Source organism: Chelonus insularis, unplaced genomic scaffold (assembly GCF_013357705.1).
Source record: "Chelonus insularis isolate UGA/USDA-ARS -01 unplaced genomic scaffold, ASM1335770v1 contig_319_pilon, whole genome shotgun sequence".
In the NCBI taxonomy this organism is placed as follows: Eukaryota; Metazoa; Arthropoda; class Insecta; order Hymenoptera; family Braconidae; genus Chelonus; species Chelonus insularis.
Window position 1 is genome coordinate 20013 of NW_023276489.1, and position 16588 is coordinate 36600.

The 16588-nt window shown below is 31.4% G+C and overlaps 1 protein-coding gene across 1 annotated transcript; it reads right to left on the reverse strand.

The window, feature by feature from the left end:
* Positions 1–667: 667 nt before the first annotated feature.
* On the reverse strand, positions 668–16275 carry tna (tonalli). The gene is made up of 8 exons (XM_035081103.1): positions 15159–16275; positions 5646–5840; positions 4285–5562; positions 4009–4194; positions 3742–3884; positions 3100–3592; positions 2776–3009; positions 668–2130 (listed from the first exon to the last, which is right to left on the reverse strand). The coding sequence occupies exons 2-8, from the start codon at positions 5733–5735 to the stop codon at positions 1993–1995; spliced, it is 2562 nt and encodes an 853-aa protein (XP_034936994.1). The 5' UTR covers positions 5736–5840; positions 15159–16275; the 3' UTR covers positions 668–1992.
* Between the last annotated feature and the right edge of the window lie 313 nt (positions 16276–16588).

A 16588-nucleotide genomic window follows, 5' to 3' on the forward strand; every position in this document is an offset into this window, starting at 1 on the left:
ACTACCTAGGCTTTTGAATATTTTGGGTCTGCCTAGTTTACTATAAACTCTGTCGATTAATAAATGAAAATGTATATTTTACGTGTATTTTAGAATAATATTAGGGGCATAATAAGGTATATGTGTAGTTTATTGCCTATGTACATTTACAATGAGACTCATTAGCTTTTACTACTCTTCCTGGCGGTTGTAAGTAAAGCTTGCAATTTAAATAACTTTGTCATTTTTATTTTTTTGAGATAATTATGTTTTTAATAAATAGATAATAGTTTCCATAAGTATAATAACGTTACAGTTAGAAACTGTCATCGCTATTTAATTTTTTTATGCATGTACACGTTGTTACTTTTGATTTATGATAAGTTATTTTCATATATCACTCGCAAGTTTTGGTTTTTGAACTAATTAAATTTTTTATTCTTACTGTTTATAACTGGCCAATAAATATCCGCCGTATTTCTTATATTATTAATCTATTTTTTTCATATATACAAATATTTTACAATAGTCGTGCTTATGACATAAGTAATAATAAAATTTAATCGCAACTATGTATATAATAATGATTTAAATAGAAACTTGACCGTTATCTACTTTATTTTTTTCCATTGTGCGTCACATATATATTTATCCATATGTATATAATATGTAATTTTTCTTTTTTTTTTATTTATATATATATATATGCATATATATATGAGGCTTTAAAAAAATTTTGTATAATCTACATGAATCACTTTATGTATATCTCTTGCCTTTGCTTTTTTAAAATTTTTTTTCAATCACAAAAAATACTAATGTAATGACTACACAAGCAGAAGATCGTGAGAAGCTTTTGCCACTTGTTCAAGAAACACTTCTTTCTTTCTTAGGCACATCTGACTGCATTTTTTCTCGTACATGTAATTTTTCATTTTACTACTCAAATATTCAAGCCCATTTCGTAAATGAAAAAAAACTGCACTGATGCAATTAAAATAATATTACTTTAGAAATAGCTTCTATTGTAAATACACGGTTTGTATATTTTTTATTATATTTTTGTTCACCTCCACTGCTGCATTTTTAAAAAACACAATTTTTTTTCATACATTATATTTACATCAGCATTTTTTGTTCGGCGATAAGATTTCATTTTAATAAAAGGAAAGTTTTAATGAAACATGAACTTTTTGTTATAAATATGATTAAATCATTGAGTGTGTAAATTAAACAGCAAATAATTATCCATAAATTATGACATTATGATGCTCGTAATTTATTCAATTTTGTTTGTAAATACAGTTTTATAATTTTTTCATCTATTATAATGGTTTTTTTTAAAAATTTATTGTTTTTTTTATTTTTATTTCATCAACTTTTCTCTAAATGGAATCAATAATCTATGCTTTCTATTCCATCAATAAGTAAAATGACTTACAACAATTGAGAATCTTAATTCTACACAAAATGAAATTTATTTACAAAAAAATAAAATATAGTTTTTATCCTGTACATTATCTTTTTAATGTTATAGGTCTTATTACAGTTGTAAAAATGAATAGATTGTTATTAATTTTTTTTTTAAATTAAAACAATTGTATTTTTATAAATACTTGAATTCATTTTTTCAGAAATATTGTTATTAGACAAACATATTATGTCAATTATAACCCATTCATCCATTCTGAAATCTGGTCCGTCAAGGATGTAATCTACCACTAGCCCTAACAGAATAATCCTGTTGTACTACAAATGTAATAGATAATCATCTACATCTAATATGCCCTAAAGTTGTTAATAGAAATATTAAAATTAGAGCTAAAATTTGTTTGTACCATTTTTGCTTATGTGACAATTATGCACATAATTCACTTTTTATTTATCTCAATACTCTTGCTATAATTATTATTTATTCATTCATTGCAAAGTAACATTGACTTATTTATTCTTTATCTCCCTGATGAAGGGTATTCCTTTGATTATTATGTCAATAGTCATTTATTATTTCCATTACTCAAATAGTGCTAGAATGTCATCGCTGGACGATGGATTGCCACTGCTGGCTCCACTACTTGGTGGAGTATTGAGATCCGGAGGGTCTAAATATGACAGCAATTCCATTGGATCCACTACATTATCTGGTAACAACTGAAATACAAAAAAAACAATCAATAAATAAATTGAAAAATTTTATTTTTAAGACATAGACTGATTTATATTTTGTTCATATTTCATTAAATAAATTCACCAATCATTGGATCAACGCCAAAAATATGTTAGAAATTAATGAACCGTTTCGAATAAATTTGGCGCGATTTCTCTTTATATCATTACCCATAGTTATTTCTTTTTATCGTATTTATTTTATTAAATATTATTTCATTCCATGGTATATATCTCAAGATTTGAATAAAGTTTTAATTAAAAAAAGTTGTTGAATAAAAAAATATTGGAAATTTTTTCTTATTCTGTTTTCTAAAGATAGGCTTTTTAAAATAGCTATTTTATACTAGTTAATCTATTGTTATCAGCAGTATAAGAAAAATAGTTTCAAATTAAAATTTTACGACAAAAGCCGGATAAATTTTTCAACCCAAGCTATTTTAAGGGGTTATATACCGTAACGACTTTTGTATCAGGGAAAAGAAATCCTGCGGCTCAATATTGATAACATAACATACACGTTAATGTAAAATACTCAATTTGTCTCTTATATAAAATAACTAATTGAAAATTTAAAATACCTTTCTTTATAAGTAAGTGTTGTATCGTTATTGAAAATAAAATACTCACATTTAACGCTTCTTGTCCCGTTCCTTCTCCATCAATAACTGCAGCGGGATCAAAATTTAAATCCGATGGAATATCAGTAGTGTCAGTATTAATATTAGAACTACTATTTCCGGAGGTATTGTGATTTCCCGTAGACTCTTGGGACGCAGGAGGTACGCTTGGTGGTCCACTATTTCCACCACCAGGAGTGTGAGGTGTATGGGGTGTATGAGGTGTGTGCGGCGTGTGAGGCATCTTTAAAAAAAAAAAACAATGAAACAATTAGGAATGAAACTTCCGGCGATAGTTTTGTACTTTTAAAAACAATATGAATAAAGAACTTACCTGATCATTAAGAGACTTTTCCATGGCATTAAGCGGGTCAAGAGAATTAACTGAATCACTCAAATGAGTAAGAGGACCAGCGCCATTGGTATAATCATTGCTACCAGTGGTGGTAGTATTAGAATTGATGTCATACGATCCACCGGATGAATTCCTATGATTGATGTTACTGTTTCCATAAGTAGGAGTACCGTTATTCATCATGGAACCACTGATAATGCTATTCATATCTGGAGGTATATAGGGACTCATGGCTTGGTTCATATCCCAATTATTCATCGTAGGCATGTTCATACTGCCTGGTGACATGGCTTTGATCATTCTCTTGCAGTCATTGTCTTCTTCAGACTTGATGTTGGTCATACTTTTCGATGGCTTCCAACTGGCTGCCGAGTCTATCGTTACCTCCTCTACTTCCGGTGTGGTTGTCATAGTATTGAGAATACTCCACATATACTGGTCGATTTCAAGACCTTCTAATTGTGCTGGTTTTCTATTAAAAAATAATTATTTATCATTAGAATTTATTCTACTTGAAACTGAGAAACGTTTTTTAAAAAAATATAAAAAAATTGATATTGAATATGTAACTAAATCAAATTTATAACTTGAAAATAATAATAGCTTGATATAAATACTTACGTGCAGACTGGACATCTCCATGACCCACGTTCACAATTTAATTTCAAATAAGACTCCAGATCAAAACACTGTGTATGTTTACACTCGTGCCCTCTTGCTGGCAGTGCAATTCGTTTATATGTAATCGGACATTTCAATGATACCTGAAAATTCAAATAGATATTATGATAATTATTGTAATTGAAGTTATAATTTAAAAAAAAGATAAACTATAAGGTCAACGAATAAGTCAAGTAGTTTTTAAATGAGTAACGTGTGTATGCATACTTTTAACGCTGTTTGCTCTACAACATCTTTCTCAGATTGCATCCCGTTATTCGGCATGGTATTATTGAAGTTCCGTTTGATTTTACCGATGCAGTGTTCAGCACCAAGTAATCTTTTGCGCAATAGACCCTGTAGTACACTTCGTACACTTGGTCTATGAACTAATTGTAGAACGAAAAGATGAGACTGTAAACGAGAAAAGCCAATATTAGTAAGATAAGGTAATTGCATAAATATCAACATTGCAAAAGACATTTATAATAAATGAATACTTACACAACAACATGCTGATACTGTAATTTGAATAGTATTTCTGCCTCCCTGACAGACATCTTTGAGGTAAAGTGGCTTGTGAGATGTTTTATTTTCTCCCCGGTCAATAATTAGAGGTGTGGCATTTACTGATACTTGAACACTGGCCGGCCAATTTGTATTCATTTGTCTATCTTCATGGTGAAAACATTTAAGTTGGAGTTCTAGATCTGACCGCCACATTAGTGTCTGATAAACGGTCGGTTTCAAGTGGAATACGTGATTACTAACAGCTAAATTATGTTGCAGACGGAAGGGTGGAAGAATGATGCCATCCCTCACAGGGAATGTTAATCTCAATTCATCATCTTTCTGAATGTTAACTGGCGATTTCATATCATTAAAGTTAGGTTTGATATCGGAATTAGGACTAATGTACGGTGCCATATTGGAGGCTGGGGTCAGAGGAGGTGTTGGATTACCAGGAATGGGACTATGTTGATAGGTCATATTTCCTGCAGCTGTGTTTCTCATCGTCGACACATCCTGCTGATACTGACCACTATTGGCGTAAGAACTATTGCAATAGCCTGGATTAGTTTGATGAATAAACTGGTTACTTACAGTCGTAGAACCCATATTGACAGGCGCACCGTTATTTGCACTGTAATACTGATTAGACTGAGATACTGGAGATGCATTGTAAGTCGGTGTCGTTTGTCTCATATTAGTTCCTCGCATCATCGTATTAGGAGCAAAGCCTGTGTTTGTATTCATGCTTTGCATTGATTGATACTGAGGATGAAAATTTGGTCTGGCCGTAGGATAATTGTTTGGATATTGATTGGTTGGTACATTGCTAAAACCCGGTTGCTGCATAGCAGTATTCGTTCCTGCATATGGTGCTTGCTGTCTCTTTTGAATCATGTGCATAGTAGGATTGGGATAAGGAGCCAATCTCCTGGGATATCCACTTTGCTGAGCTTGCGCTTGCATGTTCATCTTATTCATTTGCATATTATTTCCTGGCATCATGTTGTTCATACCCATATTGTTGGTAACATTGCTCATACCGTTCATCGAATTCATGGGACCCATTCCGTTCATCCCATTCATGGATATCGAGTTCATATTCATCCCGTTCATATTATTCATCGAATTCATAGAATTCATCGAATGAACGGGTCCCATAGAGCTCATCCCGTTAAAGTTATTCATTCCTACTGGTCCCATTCCGGTCATTGGTCCGGCTCGTTGACCATACCCCATGTTGTAGGTTTGATGGGGCATACCATGCTGGCCCTATAACAAATAATGAAAAAATTAATTGGAAGTTCATTAGCAAAGTATCATATAAATAACGACATCTGGGATGAATTACGTACTTGATTGAATTGCGTGGGGATGTCCTGACGGTCCTGCATGGCCACCACGCTAGCAGTGGCGATGGCCGTAGCTGTGGCAGCTGCCACCATCGCCTCGGTACGAACCCCTCAATGACCACCCCCACTTTGGGGCGGTTAGGCGCGAGATTCACCTGATAATGATCGCGCTTGAATCCTTGCTAATCGATATGCTATCTGTAACAAAAATTAAATAAGAAAATTAGCTAATTGATAAATTATTGATCCAAAAATGGATTAATTGATAAAGACATAAATCTTTTTAAATTATTTCTTTCAATGCAAATATAATTTTTTATTCATTTAATTTTATCATCGTTTTCTCGACACTGTAATGTATAATAGTGGCTCTCGATATTAAGTTTTTTCTTCCGCATCAGTCTTTTTCTCTTTCTCCATAGTACAGTCCCCATAGCACAGAATACTCTGTATATCCAACCGACCCACCGTTTCATTCCCAGCTGGTCGCGCGCGCGCTACAAAAGCCTCATTGCTTTTCTGTGGGAAATGCACGTGCTCACTATTCACATAGTGCGTATAATACATTCTTCCCGCTCATTGTTGCCACAGTGTGATGTTTGTTGTATGCTGGACTACTATATACGTTTCTTCGAGTCGATCACACTGAATCGTGCCCTAGCGTACGTCTATTTTCAATATTCTAACCTCGTCTGAATAACCTTCAATATTTTTTTTTTGAATCTATAATTAAAAGCCAATCGTAAGCCAGATTCTTTATGGGTTTCTGTCTAGGATATTGAATAATGAAAAATCATTTCTAATGAATAACCCTTTTTTTTTTTTGAGTATTCAATGACTTTCAAAGCATTTTTGAAAAATCATTACAATAAAATTTATTAAGGTATAATAACATAATATTCTGAATTATTTTTTTCAAACCACATATATGACTCTGAAGATTTAATAAATAAATATTATTAATGACAGATATAAATAAAAAATTAGTAGTTTGTTGAAATAATAAATGGATTTTGATAATACAAAGCCGTACCTCTTGTTAACAGCCATTCTAGCATGTTTTATTTCAATTTTTTTTCTTTCTATCCCTCTATAATATACACCCCTCGTTCATGATTTTGTGTTGTAGAGCTGCGCGTTTTTATTTTTAGATGTCAATATTTTGTCTACTGAAGTCTATCAGCGGGAGAATCACAAAGGATCTACTGTGAGAACAAGCCCTGTAAATAATTATTAGATACCCCACAATGGAAGCTTCTATTCTCGCAAAGTCAAGGTCGTCGAATGGGATGTATTAAAAAAACATGTTTGAACTCACCGATTTTATCAACACACGTAATAAAAACATAAAAATAACTTGAGTATTTTCGTTAATAAAATTAAAGCTCTCTGTCAACTCAACTTGAATTTCTATACGAAATTTATTGGTCTTGACAAGTTGTATTGTCATTATGTTTATCTAACATATAAATACACATATCTTTCATCATACTTGAACTATTTTCAAGTTTGTTTTATTTATATCATTGAAATGAAAAAAATATCATAATTGAATCATCGATATAGAGCGTATAATAATATAACAAGCTTTTGTAAGAATGTGTCAACACATCAAATTTTGTAAAAGATACTTTGCATGCACTGCAAAATGGTAATACGTTTAATTGAAGCATTTATCTATACTTATTACATCTTCAGTCTTCATAAAAAGCTACATGTCCAGACTGCATATAACCAGAGTAATGGAGTTTAATGAAAGGAAAATAAGTGCAAGTACATACATGAAAGAATGTGAGTGATTAACTAGATTTGCCTTTTTAGGGCAAAGTATTTTTTGTTATCGTTAAACCAGTATTAATTTAAATGATCGATTTCACATCATAAATATCTCAATTTTTACTCCAAAAGAAGAATTGCTAAATGTTTTTCTAGAAAATTAATAAATTGTAATGATTATAACCTTGTTAAAAACTCATCGACACTTGACAAAAAAAAAATCATTGCTAAAGGATCTAGTTATTGAGTCATTGATGATTTAAGTGTTTAAGAAATATTACTATAAGATTTCTCAAATATTTATAAAGGATTCGATATATAAGCCCTTAAGGGTTCAGTACTAAAAACATTGGAGTCTGGCGTCTGGAGCTCTATAACCCCCAGACAAACGGCCGTAGTAGTGCAGACAAACGGGGGAAAAGATGCATGCGCAGCATTGTCAAGTCAGCATTCTAAAAGATGCACGCGTGTTCAGTTTAATTCCCCTCATAATGAATTAATCATAATCCGACAAATGACTAAAATATATAAATTATACAAATCTTTTTAGAGCATAAAATTGGTAATTGATCAAAAAGCTTGTTTTTTTTATTTCGATTTTAGTTTGATGAAAATAAATAGAAATGTTTAGCATCAAATTTACAGGGAGATGTTAGAGGTTTAGGTATAAAATTTCAATTAGTTCATAATGAGTACAACAAAATAATTACAAATTGAATCGGAATACGTTATTGGTAGTATTAAATAAAATAAAAGGTAAATACTAATAGATGCTATTCCGGTGCATGTAAGCAAGATTATTCGATAACCTTTATTTCCAACAAGAGATCCAATGTTGTTTTCCGGAAACCAGTCTTTGTCTTGATATTTTAAGTCCAGCATCTGCATGAGATCTAGCAGAACTAATTAGTGTCTGCGTTCGTGTAGGTTTAATTTTCATTAAAGAGAAGACATTTTTATCATTCTTTCAAACGTCACAGAAACTTTGATTAAATTTCATATTGATGTATTAATAGCTGTATAGATTAAATTTACGCAACACAGGCTTTGTTATTATTTAACGTTGTGCATCCAATACGACATGTAATAGATGTAAGTAATTATTTGAATAATATAATTTAATTGAATATAGAAACTGTAAAGTTCAATTACCTAATAATTAATGAACATTGAATGGCTTATAGAAAGCTGCGCTTGAATTGAAATGTCATGAAAAAATTTTCAAATATGACGACGCAATAATGAAAAGACGATTATCCACGCAATAATATTTATTGACTTTATTTTACTTTATCAATCAAAAGAAAGATAGGTATACTTTAATTAAACTTGAAGCAAAATAGAAGTAATCTACAAGAAGCTTAAGAATAAATACTGTAACAATTTTAGATAAAAATATTTTTATTAAGGGTATTTAAAAAAAAAGTTGACATCATTGAAAATACTTGAAGTATTTTAATTGATGAATTATGTACATTTATGAACTTGGAGATTGAATAAATAAACTCGAGAATCATGACTGTAATTATTATTAACACTCAATTAATTTTATACATCAGAAACATATAGAGAATATCATAGTGTAACTCCGTAAAATTATTTCTCTATATGATTAGTACCAAACAATTTTGACAAGCTGTCATTAACACATCATTATGTTTATTTCATACTAGACAATAGGCAATAATGAGTTAATAATCTGATACTCATGATTTTTAATTGATGAAAAATGATAAATATTTAAATTAGTAATTTTTTGTGTTAAAAATACTTTTTTTCGATTTAATTAGTTGTATATATTTGTAAACACTATAATTTAGATACAAAATGAAAATAAAAATATATAATAAATTATTAAACAGAATAAAAATCGTGGCTGACATTTATAATTTAATCGTCGCCCATACAATAAACGGTCTAGCTGTTATTATAGTCGTAAAAACGGCTCGTGGCACTCGACATAACTCGTGTGTGTATGTGTAAATCTAAAATTAGCAGTCGCACACGCTAGCTATCCCCACTTCAGTGAATTTTTTAAAGATTCGTTAATCAAAGCCTGACTCGAACAACTTATCAGGCGCAAAAGAGAACTACTCTTGCTCATACTTCATATAACCACCATTTTTAAATTTCCTTTATTCTATTTTGCCGTTGAGGAACGCCACAACGAAAATATAACAACCTTTTCCTTCTCTCACTCATCTATACATACTTTTCTCTGACGCAGTGCACGACCAAAATACTTGGACTGCTGTTCACAACACGTGTTGCACACGAGGTCTACATCTTTCTTTCCCTCTTAGTCATTTCTATACTACTATGTTATATATGGAACGGAAATACCATCTGCTCCAGGAGAATCTGAAGAGCGGGCTAGTTGAAATATTTTTTCGTATCCAAAGATCTTGGAAAAGCGATGGAAATAATCTACTATTAGTTCTTAGAATTTTGATGAAAAACTTGCTTGAATGAAACAAATTGAAGGGCCAACAAAGGCCAGGTGTTTTTATCAATTTCCAATATGGAGTCTTTTAAGCATGAATACGTAATTTTTTTTCTTAGAAGTTCGTTTTGCATTTGATGTACGTTAAAAAGTCTAAGTGAATACAAAAAAGAATCTCTTTATACAGAATTATTATGTAAATTTAATTAATAATTTATCAGATGCATAATTTTACTAACGAACAAAAATGGTTTTAAAAAAATGGACAAAAAATGCATTTTTTCAACTTAACAATCACATAACGTATATACACTTATTTCAATGCATTTCAATAAATATGCCAATTATTATCCTTTTACTTGATACTTTTATTACAACATAACTTGTTTATTATCGACAAAACAAGGAAATGATAATATTAATGATATATATTACTCCGAAATACATAATATTATTAGTATATTTGTCATTTGTTAAAAATAGAACGTAATAAGGGCGCATACATAGATGCAGATTATGCAATCAATCGTGTGATCATAATGCGGACCGTTACGCAAGGATAGTTTGCAGTTTACAATAAACAATACTCATACTGGAAATTGACAATAATAATTGTATCATGTTCAAAGATTTTAACTCCAAAATATGTAATCAATATTAATAGAATTAATTAGTACTATTTTGGAATAATTCGGTGATTATGGTCTTTCTATTGATTAGAAGTGCTGAACAAGAATAAAATAATTCAGTGAATCGTTGGACGAGGGAGAAAAAAAAAGGAGAGAAGAATAAGGCATCGATTGGAGTCAATTTGATTGTCAGGATTCTCGGTGTGGATTTACTTATTTGAAATAACTGGGTTATTTTTAGGGGATGGTATATGGCGCGCGCATACACATCAAAATAGGTACTATATATAAAGTGATTCGTCGCGATAATCGTGACCGCGCACCATCACGATGCACTAGAGGTCGACATAGTCGATTATAACAAACACAAGAACAATACCAAGCATATCAAACGACTGTGAAGTCTCTTTTAATTCGATTTATTAAAGGTTAATAAGAGACAAACTGTTTAATAAAATTCCAATTATGGTTTTTTTAACAAAATAGTAGGAGTCAAATGGAGTAAATGAATCTTTGAAAATGAATAAATCATTCTAATATTGAAAAAAAAAATGTAATAAAATGCTTGAAAAATTTAATTTCAATCTTTTATTCATTTGAGGAAAATATTGTCAAAGATGGATAAAAAGTTGTCAAAGTCTAATGAAAAGTAAATAATATTTCATAATTTTAACTTGGGTTTCTTGACAAATGAATAAAAAGATTATTAAAAGCAAATTATACAAATTTGACTATATAACAAAACAGATCTTGACAATAGAACTTGTACCGAAGTAAAATGTTTCTTATAAATATTGAAACTTTTTAAAATTTATAGCGGTTAAATTACATCATTTATTACGGATCATTGTATGGGATATGATTGTATGCAGGTCGGTCAATTGAACCTCAATGCATTAATTCAATATTTTTTTTCAGTATGAATTGATTGAAGATTTGGATGTTTCCAACGCCGGAAATAAGCGTTGGAAAGCTTCCCCCTAAATGTATGTATACATCTATACATATATAAAAGTATACACATAAACGAATGCAGTTGCGGTTGGGTCAAATACGCGTTCATTTCATCGACACAACAAAACGGTTTGCCTTTGAATTTCTTTTCTGTTCCACCTTTCCTGCTCTTTCTTCCTTATGCTCTTGTAACGACAAAGGAATAGTTCGTCATGGAATTCGGGAGAAAGTTGTTTCGGGTAGCTGATTGGTCGATGATGAAATTACGGAAGCATTAGTCCAATCGTCGCTCTGGTAACTTTCCCAGGAACTTAACCTCTTGACCGTTACATAAATTGAGATCTACATATACTATATAATTGTGGGATATCGCCAATTTTGCCGAAAATCGTTGGGCTTTTTATACTGAATAAAGGATTGGCCATTGTATTATTATTGACAGCTCTGTCAGTTATTATATTTATTTCTTTTGTATAATTCTTTGATAAATTGATTGACTGTGTGATGAAAGAAAAATTTATTTGAGAGAAATAGGAGCTCTAAAAAAATTGATTACGTTCCTGAAAGTTTTTATATAAGAGGGAAGCATTTGTCTTTTTGTTGTTATTTTAAAAATTTCTAAATAATTGGCTGCTTTAATTATTTATATAATTAAGAAATATTTCGCGAATTGTTGCGATAAATATTCTCATTAATTAAATTTCTCTAGAGAATATTAATTATTGAATACAATTCAAAAGATATATTTAATGTTACCTATGTTTTTCAGAGTCATTAAAGTTTTATTGACAAATCACCGAATTAGAGTTAACATTCTTTACAGGATTGAACAATTATTGATACCTTATTTGATCGATCAATGAAATATTTTATTCACAACTAGAAGCCAGTTTTTATTACACAATTCTTAAAAGAAATTCTTACAAGAAATAATTATTGAACATTTAAAAAATAAAATGTGTTTACATAGAAAAATACGCAAAATAATGATTAAAAATGAAAGTTTTATTAAACTTTTCATAGATCGCTATAAATATCAGAATGACGTATCTCTTTAATAAAATATCACGTCAAAAATGGCAGTTGATAGACTTAAAAATACACAAATATGTAAAGGGAATCGTGTGAATAGTTGAGTGACATTACCAAGCGATCATAATATACTATTTGAAGTGATACTCTCGTGTTTGTAAACTAAGAATAAATAATGAAAACTGTCATATAAAATTATCAACCAATCGTTCTTTTCACGAGAAATAAAAAAAAAAAAAAGTAACTTATACAAAGTACAAATGAAAGAAAAAAATACTTAAAATGTAAGGGAAAAATTATATTTAAAATTCACTTTGTCTGACATATATATACTTAGAAAATAGTCTTCAAAAATTAACTCCATTTTACCTCAGGCTGAATGTTGAGATGAGAAAAAAATAGTGCACGAAGGTTGCCTTATTGTTCAACATGTAACATCATCCCTTGTGACACATGGAGGATTTCTCTTCCGGAACGAATTGTGTGAAATTTTAATTCGCATCGTTGCAACCTTTACACTATATATATATCTCTAGTTAATTGAGATATCGCTAGTACTATTTTCCATTTAAAAGTTCAAGTTCATATTTTTTCTATCTCACTCGAAATAATTATATATATTTATTTCTCGCTGTTGTATAAAAAAAAGAGATATAATAATAAATATGTAGTCAATCGGTATTACCAGTAGTGACTATTTTGTTAACATATAATAGAAAGACATTTCTCTTAATATCCAATTGCTCGCCGACATCGATTTATCATCTATGTTTGCATAAATTATTATGTGCTGTCAAGCAACTATCTCTAATAGTTAATGGTGCATAATATTGTAGCTTTCGTCAGTTCTACGCATTCACTAAGCACATCAAAACGGCATTCTAGTCAATTTAAGGACAAATCAAGGACACTTCTATAAATTTCAACGTGATCAGAAAATAAATTCTCTCCTTTTTTTTTTTGCTCGTTGGCTTTTGTGAGCTCCAAAATCTAGACCACCCGTCAGGATCGCTCCCTTATATTCGCAATTCACATAATAACGTCTACGAAACAAATATTCTTCTATACGTTTCTCATGGCTTATATATAACGTATATTACGAGAGAGAAAAATTTCTTTTGCTTTCTCAACTTTTAAAACACTCTAAGATTATACTTTGAGGCTCAGTAAGGCGCATTTATTTGCATCGTAAATGGCTATTGTGATGCCAGAATTGACAAATTAATAATTTCCTTTCATTACGACTTAATTTTTTTTTTTTCAAATCATTTATATTCCTCTTTATTACGAATGTACGTTATATAATGGAATTTACTTGTGCTCTAAATATCATGATAAAAATATTTCTTGTGTTTTATATTTCATTTGAATGAATTTAATATCACTTCGTATATTGTATTAAAGATGTTAATCAATTGTCATTAATATTATATTCTACAGTGACAATATATATATATATATATGTTTATAGATGAACTGACGAGTCAGGTTTTACAGGTGAAGCTACATAATCGTAAATGTGGAAAGTAGAATAATTGAATACATTTACGAGTACAGCAAATAAAGAAATGAAGTGGAAGTGACCTGGTCTGTTGATGTATTTATCAGCCAACGAGTGTATACACTTCTATACGAGGAAATCTACACACATTTCAAGATAGTGGGTAAAAGCGAAATGATAATGTGGTAGGGATTACGTAGAATTAAAGCACGCTTCGAATTACTCCGATAACGTGACGTTTGTCTTGATATTGATTTCAATTATCGTCTTCTTATGCATTATCATATTTTTTCTTTTTCAAGTTTACATTTTTAGTTTTTTATTTTTCACCGCTGATATAAAAATTTTGTAAAACATTATTTATTGAAATTTGAGTATATTTGCTAAACAGGAAAAGAAATAACTATAAATTTATTATTAATTAAGTTGGAAAGAAAGAGATAAGTTAAATAAAGATACTGATAATTTCGTGATTATCAGTGATACTTTCAGTTTAAAAAAAGGTATTCCTTATAAACAATCGATGATTGTATATATGATGGACGTGACTTTCTGACACATCTTTGAAACAATCACTCGTTGTGAAAGCGCTGCATCCGCAGTAAAGTTTTTCTATTTCTCCTTTCCTCTCTCGTAACTGAATTGTGTTCAATATAATTAGTATTTATTTTAAATTTCCAATTGATAATTAACATAATTAATATAAGAATTTCCATTCCCTCGATATCTATCAAACCAAAAAAAAAAAATAAAAATATCAAAATATTTTAAAATAAACATTTAAATGGTTAATATTGATTTAAGAAAAGATCGATTATTTTAAAATTGAAAGTGATTTAAAAACCGCTTAAATAACATTGAAATATTTAATCAAATAAATGACTCATAAGTTAAAATAGGAGTAAGCGATAAGAAAAAAATTGTAACAATTGTTTTAAAAATACTCGTTACAGGGCTTTGCATACTTAAATGCGAACCAATGTTTCAATTATACGCGTATGTTTGTGGCAAGTTGACAAAGTTTAGAAACGCGCACACTCTTTGGTACATAATATGATAACCGGCAAAATGTTATAGCGTCTTGTTATGTCACTATTAGATTTGTTATTATACACTGGACAGTCACCAAATGGACAATGAGTAAGTAACGAATACAAAACAATTGAAAATAATACGCTCACCTGTTATAAATTGATTGGAATATCCGAAGAATCGAGTCAACTATGTAGATGAGTTATAATCCAATATCAATACCCACAGTCACACACACACATAACTTAGATAATAAATAAATGAATTAATCCGTAAAAGAGTAACAATTTTGGTCCCTATTATCCATAATACAGAATGAATATATTTTTAATGCACTAATAAATGTTATAAACACAGCGAATGAGTTGCACTTGAAATATTTACTCAGTTCCAGTGATGATTTCTACACACAAGTATCAAAAGCGCACGCACAAATCGAGTAGAATGATAGAAAGTCCAAGTAATGAATTAGTAATCATAACAAAAATGATGAAAAAATTCCAAGTGAAAATAGAAAATAAGCCACATAAAAATATCCAAGTGTCGTTTAGGAGAGTCTCACAGCAACTGAAAGTCGTGTCACCAAGTCTAAATTTTTAGCCAAATGTAGCATGTCTAGACACAATTGTTGACAGCAGGAGCGACAATGCAAAAGGCCGCTACCTGCTGGAAATTTCACAATAATTGTAGAGTCTGAAACATTTGTTTATGCTGTATGTTATTTCCCAAGTGTTTCAGTAGAAAACACTTGGTATAAAGTCCTGTACTGAGTGGCTCACGTATGACAAACTTTACTGTCCGGGCAGCATAAGTCCCGGCGTGTGCGCTAAACGGTTGAAAGTAATACTGTCTAGTGAGAGGTTGTTGAAGCCAATGGACGGCTGTGTGGACCCCGGGTGCCTGCGGCGTGCGTCTGTCCCTGTCCCACCGTCGATTCGTCGTCAAAATGCACGCCAGTGGTGGGAGGATTTGCGGCAGCACAACGACACAGTCAGGACGTGGTGAATATGTACAAACACATTTGAGTGTATTGTGGAGTGTAGACACACTTACACCAACAAGCTTGGCAAATACTACACTGCACCACGCTAAACGGCTTGAGAACAAGCTGGCTGTTGTATGGAATCCTAAGGGGTGTGGGAGAGCGTCTGTTGACGACGAGACTAAAAGGGGGAGCTGGCCGTGTGTAGAAACGTTGGTGGGGTGCTCGTTAGACAGAGAGATGAACCCATGAGAAAGACGAAATTCTATAGTCCTGGTGGGGCACGAGCATGGGGTCGACGAGGACGCTCACAAGGAGTTGCCGTGTCGGGGGTGGGGAGGTTTGACCTGAGCTAGTTCCCCTCCATTCAATCCACGGCCACAATATCGGTTATAGCAAGCCACTGTTGCCAGATTGTACTTTGCTTCGTCAACGCCGGCGTAGTAACTTCATGGGGACGCGTCGACGTGTAGGTGGAGTCCCGACAACGCCGAAAGAAAGGTCTCTGTAGATATTATATTGTATGCGTTCATGGTCCCTTTTCCTCCTTCGCGACGTTGTCTCGAACTAAAAAACGCCTTATATGATCCTGGTAAA

Excerpts from the sequence above, each read along its gene's own strand:
- tna (XM_035081103.1), bottom strand. The coding sequence starts at position 5,735 with ATGGTGGCAGCTGCCACAGCTACGGCCATCGCCACTGCTAGCGTGGTG. Across the intron at positions 3,593-3,741 it reads TGGAGATGTCCAGTCTGCAC|AAAACCAGCACAATTAGAAG; the intron begins GTAAGTATTTAT and ends ATTTTTTAATAG. Across the intron at positions 3,010-3,099 it reads AAAAGTCTCTTAATGATCAG|ATGCCTCACACGCCGCACAC; the intron begins GTAAGTTCTTTA and ends TTTTTTTTAAAG.